This window comes from Tripterygium wilfordii, chromosome 1 (genome assembly GCF_013401445.1).
Source record: "Tripterygium wilfordii isolate XIE 37 chromosome 1, ASM1340144v1, whole genome shotgun sequence".
Classification (NCBI taxonomy): Eukaryota; Viridiplantae; Streptophyta; class Magnoliopsida; order Celastrales; family Celastraceae; genus Tripterygium; species Tripterygium wilfordii.
Window position 1 is genome coordinate 7,536,529 of NC_052232.1, and position 13,540 is coordinate 7,550,068.

At 38.6% G+C, this 13,540-nt stretch overlaps 3 protein-coding genes across 3 annotated transcripts; 2 read left to right on the forward strand and 1 right to left on the reverse strand.

Moving 5' to 3' along the window:
- Positions 1–315: 315 nt before the first annotated feature.
- Positions 316–2,115, forward strand: LOC120016838 (methylesterase 17-like). Its single transcript, XM_038869814.1, has 4 exons — positions 316–645; positions 742–882; positions 1,257–1,391; positions 1,630–2,115. The coding sequence occupies exons 1-4, from the start codon at positions 388–390 to the stop codon at positions 1,912–1,914; spliced, it is 819 nt and encodes a 272-aa protein (XP_038725742.1). The 5' UTR covers positions 316–387; the 3' UTR covers positions 1,915–2,115.
- Positions 2,116–3,436: 1,321 nt separating this feature from the next.
- LOC120003099 (protein FAR1-RELATED SEQUENCE 11-like) lies at positions 3,437–7,757 on the forward strand. The gene is made up of 2 exons (XM_038852012.1): positions 3,437–3,763; positions 4,900–7,757. The coding sequence occupies exon 2, from the start codon at positions 5,345–5,347 to the stop codon at positions 7,397–7,399; it is 2,055 nt and encodes a 684-aa protein (XP_038707940.1). The 5' UTR covers positions 3,437–3,763; positions 4,900–5,344; the 3' UTR covers positions 7,400–7,757.
- Positions 7,758–8,257: 500 nt separating this feature from the next.
- On the reverse strand, positions 8,258–11,633 carry LOC120001142. Its single transcript, XM_038849750.1, has 3 exons — positions 10,811–11,633; positions 9,538–9,810; positions 8,258–8,742 (listed from the first exon to the last, which is right to left on the reverse strand). The coding sequence occupies exons 1-3, from the start codon at positions 11,426–11,428 to the stop codon at positions 8,476–8,478; spliced, it is 1,158 nt and encodes a 385-aa protein (XP_038705678.1). The 5' UTR covers positions 11,429–11,633; the 3' UTR covers positions 8,258–8,475.
- Between the last annotated feature and the right edge of the window lie 1,907 nt (positions 11,634–13,540).

The window sequence follows — 13,540 nt, forward strand, 5'->3', positions numbered from 1 at the left end:
AAACAAATAGGACAAAAAATAAGTAACATCAGTTAGACTATATGAATATAATAAAATAAAAAAAATCTGAAATAGCCGACAATTATAGCGGCCTTTCAAATCATATGACTTAGTGCAAATGGCAATACCCAGAAAATTGTTGGTTCTTGTGTGTTGATGACAAATCTCCATTTCCTAAACCCGACATGTCTTTTAGATAAATGAGCATGTCACGCTCACACTGATGCAACCTGACCATGTGAAATGTGACCTCTCACCAACTTCAGCCAGCCCCTCATTCATCAAATCACTATATATATATATATATATCTATGTACACACTGACCATTAATAGAGCAGCCTCCAAAGAAGTGGGTTTGCTTGAAGATCAAGAAGAGGAGGAGAAGGATGCCATCTATGGGAGAAGAAGAAAAACCAATGAAGGAGCCTGTAAGAGTACACTTTGTTCTGGTGCATGGAATAAGTACAGGGAGTTGGTGTTGGTACAAAATCAAGTGTCTGATGGAGAATTCTGGGTTGAAGGTCTCTTGTGTTGACCTTAAGAGTGCAGGAATTGATCCATCTGATGCCAATTCTCTTCTCTCTTTTGATGATTACAATCAGCCTCTCTTGGATTTCATGTCCTCTTTGCCTGATCATGAACAGGTAGTACTCAATTCGTTCATTCTTAATTTGAACAACCTATATATACACTAATATATATAATATATGTTTTGTGGTTGTATCGATGATTGATTACAGGTAGTATTGGTGGGGCATAGTGCAGGAGGGCTAAGTGTGACACAGGCCACACACAAGTTTCCAAAGAAAATAAGGTTAGCAGTGTATGTAGCAGCAACAATGATCAAGTTGGGATTCTTGACAGATGAAGATCTCAGAGATGTAAATTTTAACTTCTCCTTTCATTTTCCTTCACTATTTTGGTCTCTCTTTCTGTCTCAATGTGGGTTTTCGATGATGCATCAAGGGTTTTCAATGATAATGATGCAGTGTGTGACAACTGTCTTTCACCACGGACGAAGGTCATGCAAAAGAAGTCATTGCAGTGGCCATCACAAACGTTCAGTCTGTTTACCAAATTCAAAAAATTGTGTGGAACCCACACTGATAAACAAACTAGACGTCTGTGATTAAAACTGCAGTGACTTCTATTACAGGGACTCTCGACCCTCTTCACCAAGTGTGTTATGTGTACAGAAGACAACTAGATAAGTTAGTATATATAGACACTGCTGATGATGTTTGTGAAAGTGCAGGGAGTGCCTGATTTATCAGGGTTTGGTGATGTGTACGAGTTAGGGTTTGGATTAGGAAGTAATCAACCCCCAACAAGTGCATTGATTAAAAGAGAACACCAAAAACCTATTTGCTTCCAAATGAGTCCTCATGAGGTATTATTTCTTAAATGACAAATCTTGACGATTCAACGTTTCAATTAACAACAGTCTTACGGATCCAAGCATTTTTCTGTCCAAATTATCACAAATGTTGAGATGTACACACATGATTTCACATGAAAGTTGTGTACCCATCTCAACATTTGGGATGGCTGACACAAAAAGCACTAGTATCCTTAGCGTTCGCATTCAATTAACGTTTGAACTTAACTAATTATGGTTTTTATTGTAGGATTGTGCCCTAGCTTCCATGCTGATGAGGCCAGGCCCATTAATGGCATTGACAGGAGCTAAGTTTAAAGACATGGAAGATGATTGTAATGAAGGGGCAGAGAGTGTGCCACGTGTGTACATAAAAACAAGGTATGATCATGTAGTGAAGCCAGAGCAACAAGAAGCTATGATCAATAGATGGCCACCATCTGAGGTGTTTGTGCTGGAAAGTGACCACAGTCCCTTCTTTTCCACTCCTTTCCTTCTCTTTGGATTGCTTCTTAAAGCTGCAACATCCATCTAGTGGATTATTGAATATACAACCTTTCTATATGTATGTATACATTGTATAATTTGGTGTCTATAAAAGTGCCTTCATTGTATTCTAATTACTCCATCAGTGGGGGGTTGTGAACGTATTTGTAAGAAATGATGAGAAAGTTCTTCCAAGTCCTATGGTGGTTATTTTCATTTTTCTAATAATAAATTGTACTTTCACCATTGATACAAATGACATTTTCTTTCATAATAAAGAGAGAGGAGGAATCGGGGGGCACGAATTGAGAGAATGAATCACAGAGATGGAACCTTAGGCTGAGAGAGAATGAAATGTAATGAGTCCCACTATATTGATCATGTCATTAGTCCATATCAGTATTGGGATAATTGGGATCCCTATGTGTTTGTAGTGGATACTTTCAAACAAATTACATGTGGCACAAGCAAAGAGATTTTGTGTTAACGGTTTGTTCATTTTGCAGGGATAATGGTCACATTTTATCTGAAATCTAGGATTATATTGTTAGAAATCAAGATGTCCGAAGGTGCATTGTCCAAAAGAGTTAAAATCCAAGGATTTATCGTTAAAACCATTTTCTTTCTATTTAAAAACGGTCTCTTAAGAAATGGGCGAGATTTTAGGTGGATAAGATCAAAACAATTCAGAAGAGTGAGGAATTTGATGCCCATACGTTCCTAGCTAGTTTCTCTCCAACACGTTTTTAGCTACTGCTTAGACCAAAAACTGGAATTGACGACCTCCTGTACTTTGACAATCACCAAGAGCAACCAGAGATGACAACTGTCAACCTCAACTCATCAACACTATGCAAGAGGCCTACTTTCCAATGGAGGGGATGAGATCCATGCACTTTGTGTCCCAACGACCTCCATGAATGAAGACCACAATCTAGATCAAGCATTAGTGGTCCACTCACTTTGAAGACACGAAGGTTACAAGCTACCCATGATCAACCACGTCATCCCGTGTCAAGATCATGCCTAGAAGACAAGAGAAGACGACCACCATCAAAGATCAAGAATACAGTAAGAAGGAACATAAGTAGAAAATGAAACTATCCGCGTCAAACACAGACTTTGCATTTACAAGCTTTATCTTCTTCTTCTTTTTTTGTAGGACTCCGATAAATTATTTTTAACCCAATTCATTTTCTTTGAAGCCTCCGCCGCTATTATGTTGTTTTAGCTTGTAAATCACGTATTTTAATTCCAGTAATATATTCTCAATGAAAACTTCAATACATTCCAAAGATAAATTATTTTCATCATTTCAAAAGAAATATTCTCATTTCGGTGTTTCTCTTTTATCTCTTACACTCAATATAGGGAAGGAATCCTTGAACCATTAGTTTGTATTCTCAAATTGCACACAATTTATCTGGTGACAGGTCAGATTGATGCACAACCCCTATCAATTCTTTGAACTAACAACAAGTCGTGGCACACTTGAATATACAAACTCATCAAATCATAAACTTCTATCCCCAAATATCAAATATCATAACCAACTGATCTCCTACCCAGACGTAGAAGAGGCCAATACTATGATTATTGGGAAAAAATTCATCAACATCATCTTGCATTCAATAAAACTACACTATTGATGTCATGTAGTTTTATACACAATCCACTTTATAAAACTGAGTTTTTACTTTTTGATATTTTTATCCAATCCTTTGTACACTCCAAACGTGCCCTAAAAATCTCATCATGTGTTCCAAACGTGCCTTAAAAATCTCTAATCAAATGTATCAAACGTGGCCTAAGTCTTTGTTATGTGGACTGTAGAAGTGGCGAAAGCCGAAACCACAATCCTTTTCGGGAAATCCGGTTCGTCTCCGCTTCCTTCATAGGTATGTTGCAATTCAAATCCTTAAAATTTGTTTATGTTTGTTGTTTTTATTACATTGTTGCCCCATTATTTTATGATTCTTCTTTTTTCTTCTTTGAAATCGCCGTTTCTGAGATGTGATATGTTATACTCGTTTGGATTCTCAGCTTGATTCGGGGATAATTGCGTTTATATCCATTTTTCACCTGTTAGCTCATCTGGGTTTTCTTCAAGCGTTTGATTTGTGTCTGTTTAGAAGGGAAAGACAATATCTTGGATTTTGTAGATCAAGTGCTTGATGTAGTGGCCCTTGGCCCTTGATTCGTTTGTAATTTGTTATCCTTTTTATTTTTAATTTCACAATTTGACAAGTTAGCTTTTGATAGTTGGTCTATCAAGTTTTGTGATGTCTTCTTTCTGGGTTTGCATTTTTGATAGAATTTGACAATTGTAGCAATCAATATGGTGTGTCTACTTTTTATCTGTACATGGACCAACTGATGGTAACTAGATGTTATATATATATACTGGAAATCAATATCTACAGCATTTAATTGAGTCTAAATTTAGTTATGGACCTATGGTCTTAGAAAAGGAATCAATTTGTTTTTGAATTAGGAATTTGTGTATTTTTGCTCTAAGAAGGTGGTTAATCTCACCTAAAAGTCTTTATTAAGAGGATAAAGTTTCTTTTTTTGTAACAAGAGTCGAGTGATTGTAGTGGAGAGAGATGACTGACTGAAACTGCTTGGTGGAGTTGCTTTGTTATAGCATATAGGGAAAGAAGAGATAGTAATGTTTTATTTTAAAGATATTCCATTTATTTAATTTCAAAAAGAACAGATTTCGCTGAACACATTTTCCATTTTATTCTTAAAAGAAGGCAAAGCCTCACCTGTGCCAAGGAAGATTTTAATTTCAATGGCGGTTATACTTGCATGATAGGCTTGATAGCTTACATTTTAAATTGATGTCATATTGTTGTTCTTTTAAAAACTGTTTTCAACTAAATGTCTCTATATTGCCTCCGTTGCAACTTTGATGACCTGTGCTTCTTGAGTTCATGGATTCCTGCTGCGAACTCTGTTTCCTATAAATTGGGAAACAAGAACGACTTCCTTTTATGGATTTTGGCTTGCTTACTTCCATCTTTTCTAGGATCCTCTGTTGCATTTTGAACTTCCAGCTGTTAAGGTCATTGTCAGGCGTCGATCTTCATCACTGTATTACAGGATCTTGCTCAGAGATTGATAGAACAAGAGGACCGTCACTCAATAACCAAGCCCCAACCCATCCACAGGCCATTGGGCCTGGCCCATACCATGCAGTCCAAGGCCCAAGGGGGTTGTGGCCAAGCCCTTCTGTGGGAAAAGCTTGGTTACTAAGGAGAGGGAATACCTCTCACCTATATACAGCACTTCCTCCCCTCTCCTAACCGATGTGGGACTCTATCAGAGATCCTTCCGTAATTCTGAAAGTTTCTAGCCTCTTCCTCCTTCGGGAATTCCAGCCTTAAAATCACATCCAGAAGAAAACTTGCAGACCTACTCAAGTATGCAATAAAGGATGCTCTTAGATTGACTTCAATGAAAAACGAAACAAAATGTCTCAAGAGATGTTGGTGAGTTACAATGATCCCTCAGACCAACCATCTTTGTCCTTGGATGATACGAGTAGCAGTGCAGAGGAATCACCATCTGATACCAGACTCTCTTTAGAGAACTGTAATGATGCGATTCTGTATATTGGGCAAAGGTTTGCTACTCATGATGCAGCTTATGAATTCTACAGTGAATTTGCTAAGCATTGTGGCTTCTCAATCCGTCGTCACCGCACTGAAGGTAAAGATGGGGTTGGTAAAGGACTTACCAGACGCTACTTTGTCTGCCACCGTGCTGGTAACACACCGGTTAAAACTTCAAATGATAGTAAACCTCAAAGAAACCGGAAATCTTCCCGGTGTGGATGTCAAGCATACTTGAGAATCAGCAAGACGACTGAATTAGGAGCACCAGAGTGGCGGGTTACGGGTTTTGCTAACCACCACAATCATGAACTTCTGGAACCAAACCAAGTTCGTTTCCTACCTGCTTATAGAACCATATCAGATGCAGACAAGAGCCGGATTCTTATGTTCGCCAAGACTGGGATTTCAGTTCAGCAAATGATGAGGCTCATGGAGCTTGAGAAGTGTGTGGAACCAGGTTACTTGCCATTCACCGAGAAGGATGTGAGGAATTTGCTCCAGTCATTCAGGAAATTGGATCCAGAGGATGAGAGCATAGACTTGTTACGGATGTGCAGAAACATTAAGGAGAAAGATCCCAATTTCAAATTTGAATACACCCTTGATTCAAATAACAGGTTGGAGAATATTGCATGGTCATATGCATCATCAATCCAGTTGTATGAGATCTTTGGAGATGTAGTGGTATTTGATACTACACATCGCTTCACTGCATTTGACATGCCACTAGGGATATGGGTTGGAGTTAATAATTATGGCATGCCTTGCTTCTTTGGTTGTGTGCTTCTGCGAGATGAAAACGTGAGGTCACTATCATGGGCATTAAAGGCATTCCTTGGATTTGTGAATGGGAAAGCTCCACAGACAATATTAACTGACCAGAGTATGTGTCTCAAGGAAGCTATAGCCATTGAAATGCCAACGACAAAACATGCATTTTGCATATGGATGATTGTCGCAAAGTTCCCATCCTGGTTTAATACTGTTTTGGGCGATCAATACAATGAGTGGAAGGCTGAGTTCTTCCGACTCTATAATATGGAGTCAATCGAGGATTTTGAATTAGGGTGGAGGGACATGATCGATTCTTTTGGGCTGCATATGAACAGGCACATCAACGACATGTCTACCTTACGAAATCTCTGGGCATTACCATACCTGAGAAGTCATTTCTTTGCTGGACTCACCTCTGTTGGTCATTCCCAGTCAATAAATGCTTTCATCCAACGGTTTTTGAGTGCTCAAACCCGACTTGCTCACTTCGTGGAACAAGTAGCTGTTGCTGTGGATTTTAAAGATCAAGCTGCAGAACAACAAACCATGCAGCAGAATGTCCAGAACATTTACCTGAAAACCGGGGCTCCTATGGAATCCCATGCTGCTTCAGTCCTCACTCCATTTGCCTTCTTGAAGCTCCAAGAACAACTTGTTTCGGCTGCCCATTATGCATCGTTTCAGATGGAAGACGGTTTCCTTGTTAGACACCATACAAAACTTGATGGAGGTCGGAAGGTTTACTGGGTTCCTCAGGAAGGCATCATAAGTTGTAGCTGCCATCACTTTGAGTTCTCTGGAATTCTCTGTAGGCATGCCCTTCGTGTTCTTTCAACAGGAAATTGCTTCCAGATACCAGATAGGTATCTTCCTCTTCGTTGGCGCAGCATAAGCAACCACTCTGCCAAGCTTCGTCAAAGTGCTCCAACTGATCACGGAGGTGCTCCAACTGATCACGGAGAAAGAATCCAACTGTTGCAGAGCTTGGTATCGACCCTCGTCACTGAGTCCGCTAAGTCAAAGGAGAGACTAGATCTTGCAACCAAGCAAGTATCAATCTTATTATCTCGTGTCAGAGAGCATTCAGTTTCATCACCTGCTGTTAGAGATGTTCCCTCTCTTCACAGAAATGTTTGACGAGAAGAGTGGAAACGTATCGCATTTTTTGAACTCATCACAAAAGGCAGAGAGAAATACACCGAGATTTATTATAGTGGGGAAGTTGTTCAGATTAAGATTAGTTAGAACTAGATTAATAGAGTTGACCTTATTAGTTAGGGCAGGGAACTGGCATGCAAGAAGCTCTTGGGGTGGTTCTTTTTGTAGTTTTAGGGGTTTAGCTCATGCAAGGAGAATGAATTGGAGATGTTGCTCCCAGAAATCCTTTTGCTCCCTGTTTTTGGTACGATAAATGGGTTCCAAGAGGATTCTGATATGTACAAAATATATATACATTAAATACATATATAGAAATCTTTTTGGCTGTTAAAAGAAATAACTTGTGGTGAGCTCTCAGCTATTGTAGGGCTAATAGAGGTTGCCTTATGCACATGAAGCTCTTACTTCTTGCCTATTGCAGGGAATTGGAATCTGCTATAAAAGCTGTCTACCAAACCAACGAGCCAATGGTTTAACATATATGTATATTCATATGTGTATGCACCTTCTGATGCTAATAATGCTGAAACTGTTGGGCTTGAACTTGCGACCTCACAACAGTAACTTCACTATCTCAATCAAACCTTCTTTACATGGGGTAGAGTCCTTCCCTTCTCTATGAGACTAAATAGGGTCATTCACTTTCCCCTACAATTCATGGTTGGGCAGTTGAAAGTGTTCCATGCTGTCTTTGCTATTTAGGAGTCAGTTTCCAACTACCCTTTTGAGTACAGATTGCAGAAGAAATCAAGGATGACAACGACATGGCTTCAAACTGAGACGTACAAGGAAAAGGGCACAAAACAACTAAAGAATTCAGGCATTATAGTCTGAGGATGAATGTAAAAATCAGAATAACTGTATGCTTTTATTTTTGTGGTTAAACGCCCAAAGGTTGCTGCCATAATCCATACAAAACTCGAAACTCATATAAAAACACCAGCGCCCTGCATCTTTAATGGTCAAGGCGCACAGGCATGTTTTCAAGAACTTGTAAAAACCGAAATGCAAACAAAAGGAAAAGGAGAAGAACAAGAGTTTCTTCAGAACAATCACTATCGAGCATCTTTCTCAAGCTTTTCAATTTCCTCATTGTGCTTTCTTTCTGCCTCCTGAAGTTCTCTTTCAGCATCCTCCTCGTCCTCAATTCTGTCAAGATCGTCAAATTCCTTGGTAGCAGCCATTGCCTTGACAACAGGATCTCTGAGCTCAGATATTAGTCCACCACCAACCCTATACTCTTCTTCGTCCCCAATAAGGAATAAACGCTGGTCAGGTCCTGATGCCATGGGAATGTCAACAGCTAATAGCTTCATATCATACTGCACAAGTGATAGCACCAAAATACCATTAAATGCTGTCCTATGTTTATTCCTGCTAAATTCTTTCTTTATTTTCAACATAGGGAAGAGACGGACAAAAAAGCTATATACACATGCACAGGCACATATTCCTCTTCAGGACAAGGATGATTTTATTAACACAGATGAAAGGGCATAAGCCCAAGTAAAGGGAAGAATAAAAAGAAAACCAGCACCAGATTTACCAAGCCTAAGATAGTACCATTCAAAAGATTCAGAAACGACACAAAAGTGAAATCAACACAAGCAAAAAAGAAAGGGAGAGAGCCATTTAAACAAAGCGAAATTGTAATGATGTTAAAGTAAATACTTCATGTCTCTTTCCATGCACATTCAGCAGCATGTGATAAACCTCAATCTACCTTGCGCATTTCACAGATGTCATTCTGATTGATTTTTAATTTTTCCATTTTTTTTTCGAGTGCAAGAGAAAATTGCCTGTTGATGAATAGGCAACTCCCTTTACTTAAGACGCACTCAGTAAACAAGTTAACCATGACAAGAATTGGAAAGATTGGGCTTAACGACAGTGCCACAAATTACAGAAAACACCACCTACATTTTATCAATTAGTTAGAAGTAGAGCATAACATAAAAATAGTTTCAGGAAACAAACACTCAATAACTTTGCAAAGCAAGCATCGGTGAGGATAATCTACATATAATTCAAACGGGGAGGGGAGGAAGAAAAACAATAAAGAAAAGAGTTTTGCGCCATTACATCCAGAAGAGAGATAAGGTGTTAACGAGGTAAACCTGGCCTTTTTTCTTCTTAACTTCAACACTGACAAGACCCTTTCTATCAGAGCCTCGTATGGGGAAGATAAGAAAACATCGCTTACTCCTAAGAGTTGGCTTCAAGTTCTTCACAGTAAGCCCACCTCCTGACATCACATATGCTCTTAGATCTGTTCCAGAGAGAGGGGCACCCATTACCTCAAGAATTCCAGCAGAAGTATTAAGCTTCCTCATGGCCATTCTGTAAACTTTATCGGGATTGATTGTAAATCTTGAATGGGCATACAGGCCCTTAAAGTGACAAAGAAACAGAGTTAGGCGGAAATAGAGTTCACACATGAGAGAGAGAGAGAGAGAGAGATGCTTGTTCAATCTTACAGTCAAGAACCATAGATATGAAAAAGTTTCCCTCACCAGGCATGCAAAACTTAATCATCATAATGACAGCAACACATATATAAGAGACAGAAGAACAGAAAGAAATGATACACTGATTGACAGACAATGAGAACAGTGTGCCTCACAAAGATAAGTGCATAAACGTAGATATAAGAAAGAATGATAAGCCTGCCAAATCCTCTAACGTTACAATTTCAAAATCAAACCGTCAAAAAAAATCAAAGTTGTCTCAATTGTAATCGCTAAATGACGAGGAAAATGATAAAATCAACATAAAGTTCAGCAAGTAAGAATTGCATAATTATGCAGACAACAATGAGCCTGAATATGCAATTTTGAATGTTGAAACCCTAAAGGATGAACCAGCAGAACGGCCATGCAATTAATCTACTATGGTAACTACATCCACACCTTTGACACTTTCCCTACAGTTGACCACATTCTTCACATTTTCTGCACTACTCATTCAATACCAAAATCTTTTATATGTAAAGCTGATGTTTAGCTGAATTAACTATTACCAAAGACAACAAAAGCGAAAGTGTCCTCATGGAATGATGTCTTCCAATACATAATTACAGATGCACCTGGGAGCAAGATCCTGATATGTATGTTTCAACTGTTCCTCTAAACCATCCTTGTTGCATGGTTTATGTTCAATGCATAACCTATGAAGTATGAAAAGGATTCATCTAAGGGAGATCACAGGGGTCCCAGAACATATATTTGAAGATTCAATGCAAAAGATGTCATTTAGATCTCGCAATTATATCAACTAGGCAACAAATTAATAGACAAAGAAAAAAGCACGCATTCCACAGAACCAATACAAATAATCATTCCTTATAACGAACAATAAAAGAGAGTGCATTAAGGAAGAAAAAGAACTCACAGCGAAAGCAACAATAGCAGAAGAAAGCGCAAGGAAGCCATACTTAGCCATGCCTTCAGAGAGGCCAACAAAAGTGTTGGCAATCCCGAACATTATCCTCCATAACAAAGCACATACTATGACTCCTCCTGCCCCTATCAGAAGCAGATAATTCCTCTTGAAAAAAGCATCAATTTGCAGCCCAATTGCCTCACGGTACCTAGAAAAGGCAGAGGTAACAGCGGTGGCTGGTTTATCAAAGACCTTTTTGGCCAAACCCACATCCAATCTTTTCCCAACATCTGAAGCCTTCGAGGAGAATTGCCTCAACCCAGAGGAGGAAAAAGCTTTGGGTTTAGTAGAGAAAGATCGGCAATGGAGGAATCGAGTAAAACCCCATTTCGAGGAAGAGAATAACAGCTTAGGATCCGAAGAGGGGAAATGGGAGGCCGAACTTAAGGAATTGAATAATCCATTTGGTGGAAAAGGCGAAGGAGGAGAAGAGGAAGAGAAAGTGTTGGCGCGAGATGGGTATGACGAAAAGGGTGACCTTGAGTTGCAGGGGTGGACTTGAATACGATGGTAGTGCTGCTTAAGGTGAAGGAGACCCTGAATGGCTCTCGATGAGGGTTTTGACATTGCTAAGCAGAGGAAGAATCGAACTAAGAAGATTCGGAGAGTTCAGGAGAAGGCAGAAGCTTAATCGAGAATACCAATCTGAAATACTATACCCACCTCCGTGACTCAAGAAGATGAAGAAGAAGAACGTAGTTTTAATTCTCACTTCCCTTCACTTTTTGGACATTTAGAACTCCAATTTTCCGTGTTTTGGGCCTCCTGATCACAGTTTAAGTTTTTCCACAGAGTTTTTCGATCAGCTCTAAAACCCTTCTTTTTTTCATTTTTTTTCATGTCTATCAAATCGGTGCACCAAAAAAATTTTAAAAAATCATATATATAGTATTTATCATGACGAATTCGAAGATATATTTTTATTTCTAACAAAAATCAAATTCTTCGTGATCGAATATCGAATCTTTTGAATTTACATCCGACGGTCTAAAATTTCATGTATTTTTCATATTGAATTTAATTTTTGGTTCAAACAAAAAAAATATCATTGGATTCATCATACTAAATACTACACATTTATGATTTTTTTTATATTTTTTTGGTGTACCAAAATAATGCACTGGATGGGTCTAGTGTTGAATTTAAAAATATCGTTGAAAGATTAAAACATTAAATACCTCATGAATAAAAAAGGTTAGGGTATCTCGAACATAGTTTCGTAGTCATTTTTAATTATGGTTGGCAAGATAATATGTTTACCATTGGAATCGAACATTGAGCACACATATCTCTAACACAGTCAATTACTAACCAAGCCACCTCTCATTGGTTGTTGTTAATTTGAACCTGAGTATCACAAAATACATATCAAACTCTTAATCACTCAGCCAATTTATTGTTTTATTATTTTCTATAGTTACTATTTTATTAACATATATCAAATTTCACTATATAAGCTCTATTATGTTATTTTGTTATTTATAAATCAATTAAATTATTTTAAAATATGCGGTTCAATTTTTTGACCCTTTACCCAAACAAGTTGAACCTTTAAAATTCATCTTCCCAAATAATTCAATTTCTATCACAAAAGTAATAGAGCCATCTCCAACGCAGGATGCAAATGGGGAACAAAATGGCTTAAGTGCAATTTTCTCATTCAAATATCAAAACCAATGCTCCAACTTAGTAACAAACAGTAACTAAATTTGGTGATCCGAATGTGTTGATGGAAAAATTTATCCAAATGAGAGGCGAAAAAATCAGAAGATGCAAAAATGGCTGGAAAAGTACGGAGAGTCATTACCTCCGTACTGAAGCATTGGAGTACCACCATCGTTGGGAAGCAAGTGCCGAGCATATGCAACTTTGTGCCCTCCACCGTTTGTTGCCCTAACTCCACCGGACTACATAAAATAGGCAACGAAGACTAAAATCGATAGACGAAAGCTTCAAAAGAAGGGACAGTAAAGCTAGAGATTCTAGAGTGAATGAAAATCATGTAAATTATGATTTGGATGAGAAAGGGGAATGGTTGAGAGCACACAAATCATGTCTCTCATGACAGTTTTGTCCTATGAATTCTGGTTTGGGTGAAATCTGGTGATATAAAGAAGACTTTTGCTTCCCCGGAAAATATGACCCGTATTTCACCACAATCAATGTGAAATGTTGGGTGTTAAGTGAACTTTACATTTGAATTTAAAATCAATGGCTATTTCACATGCCACATAGATTTGAGGATAAAATAGGGGTTTTATTTTAGGGGTTTGTAACATTACCATATGAATATGATGATGAACTCCCGAATAACACAAGCTATTTTTTCCGGTTTTGGGTCCGATCACCAAGAGTTTGCATTTTAAGTCTATTTACTTCTTCTGAAATTACTTCATATCGTCTAGGGCAGTCAAAAAAAATCGTGCCAAATCAAACTGACCGCTTGTTTGGTTATTGTCAAATTTATGTTAGTGAGGACTGATCGAAAAAATCGACCAAAATGGTGCAGCGGGCCGGCCTGTTGTAGTTGGGCTAGGCCCTTAGGCCTGTGGCCCATGCGTGGGTTGCGACGGGCTCGGGGTTGACAGCCCACGCCCAATGAGGGAGGACCTCATGTGGAGTGGGGCCCGCTGCACCACTGTCAATAACCGACCAAACGATCGGTTAAATTTATGTAAA

Coding starts and splice junctions, on each gene's coding strand:
- LOC120016838 (XM_038869814.1), top strand. CDS start 388: ATGCCATCTATGGGAGAAGAAGAAAAACCAATGAAGGAGCCTGTAAGA. Junction 646..741: donor CTTTGCCTGATCATGAACAG/GTAGTACTCAAT, acceptor GATTGATTACAG/GTAGTATTGGTGGGGCATAG. Junction 883..1,256: donor CAGATGAAGATCTCAGAGAT/GTAAATTTTAAC, acceptor GTGAAAGTGCAG/GGAGTGCCTGATTTATCAGG.
- LOC120003099 (XM_038852012.1), top strand. CDS start 5,345: ATGTCTCAAGAGATGTTGGTGAGTTACAATGATCCCTCAGACCAACCA.
- LOC120001142 (XM_038849750.1), bottom strand. CDS start 11,428: ATGTCAAAACCCTCATCGAGAGCCATTCAGGGTCTCCTTCACCTTAAG. Junction 9,811..10,810: donor CTGCTATTGTTGCTTTCGCT/GTGAGTTCTTTT, acceptor TGTCACTTTAAG/GGCCTGTATGCCCATTCAAG. Junction 8,743..9,537: donor TTAAGAAGAAAAAAGGCCAG/GTTTACCTCGTT, acceptor TCACTTGTGCAG/TATGATATGAAGCTATTAGC.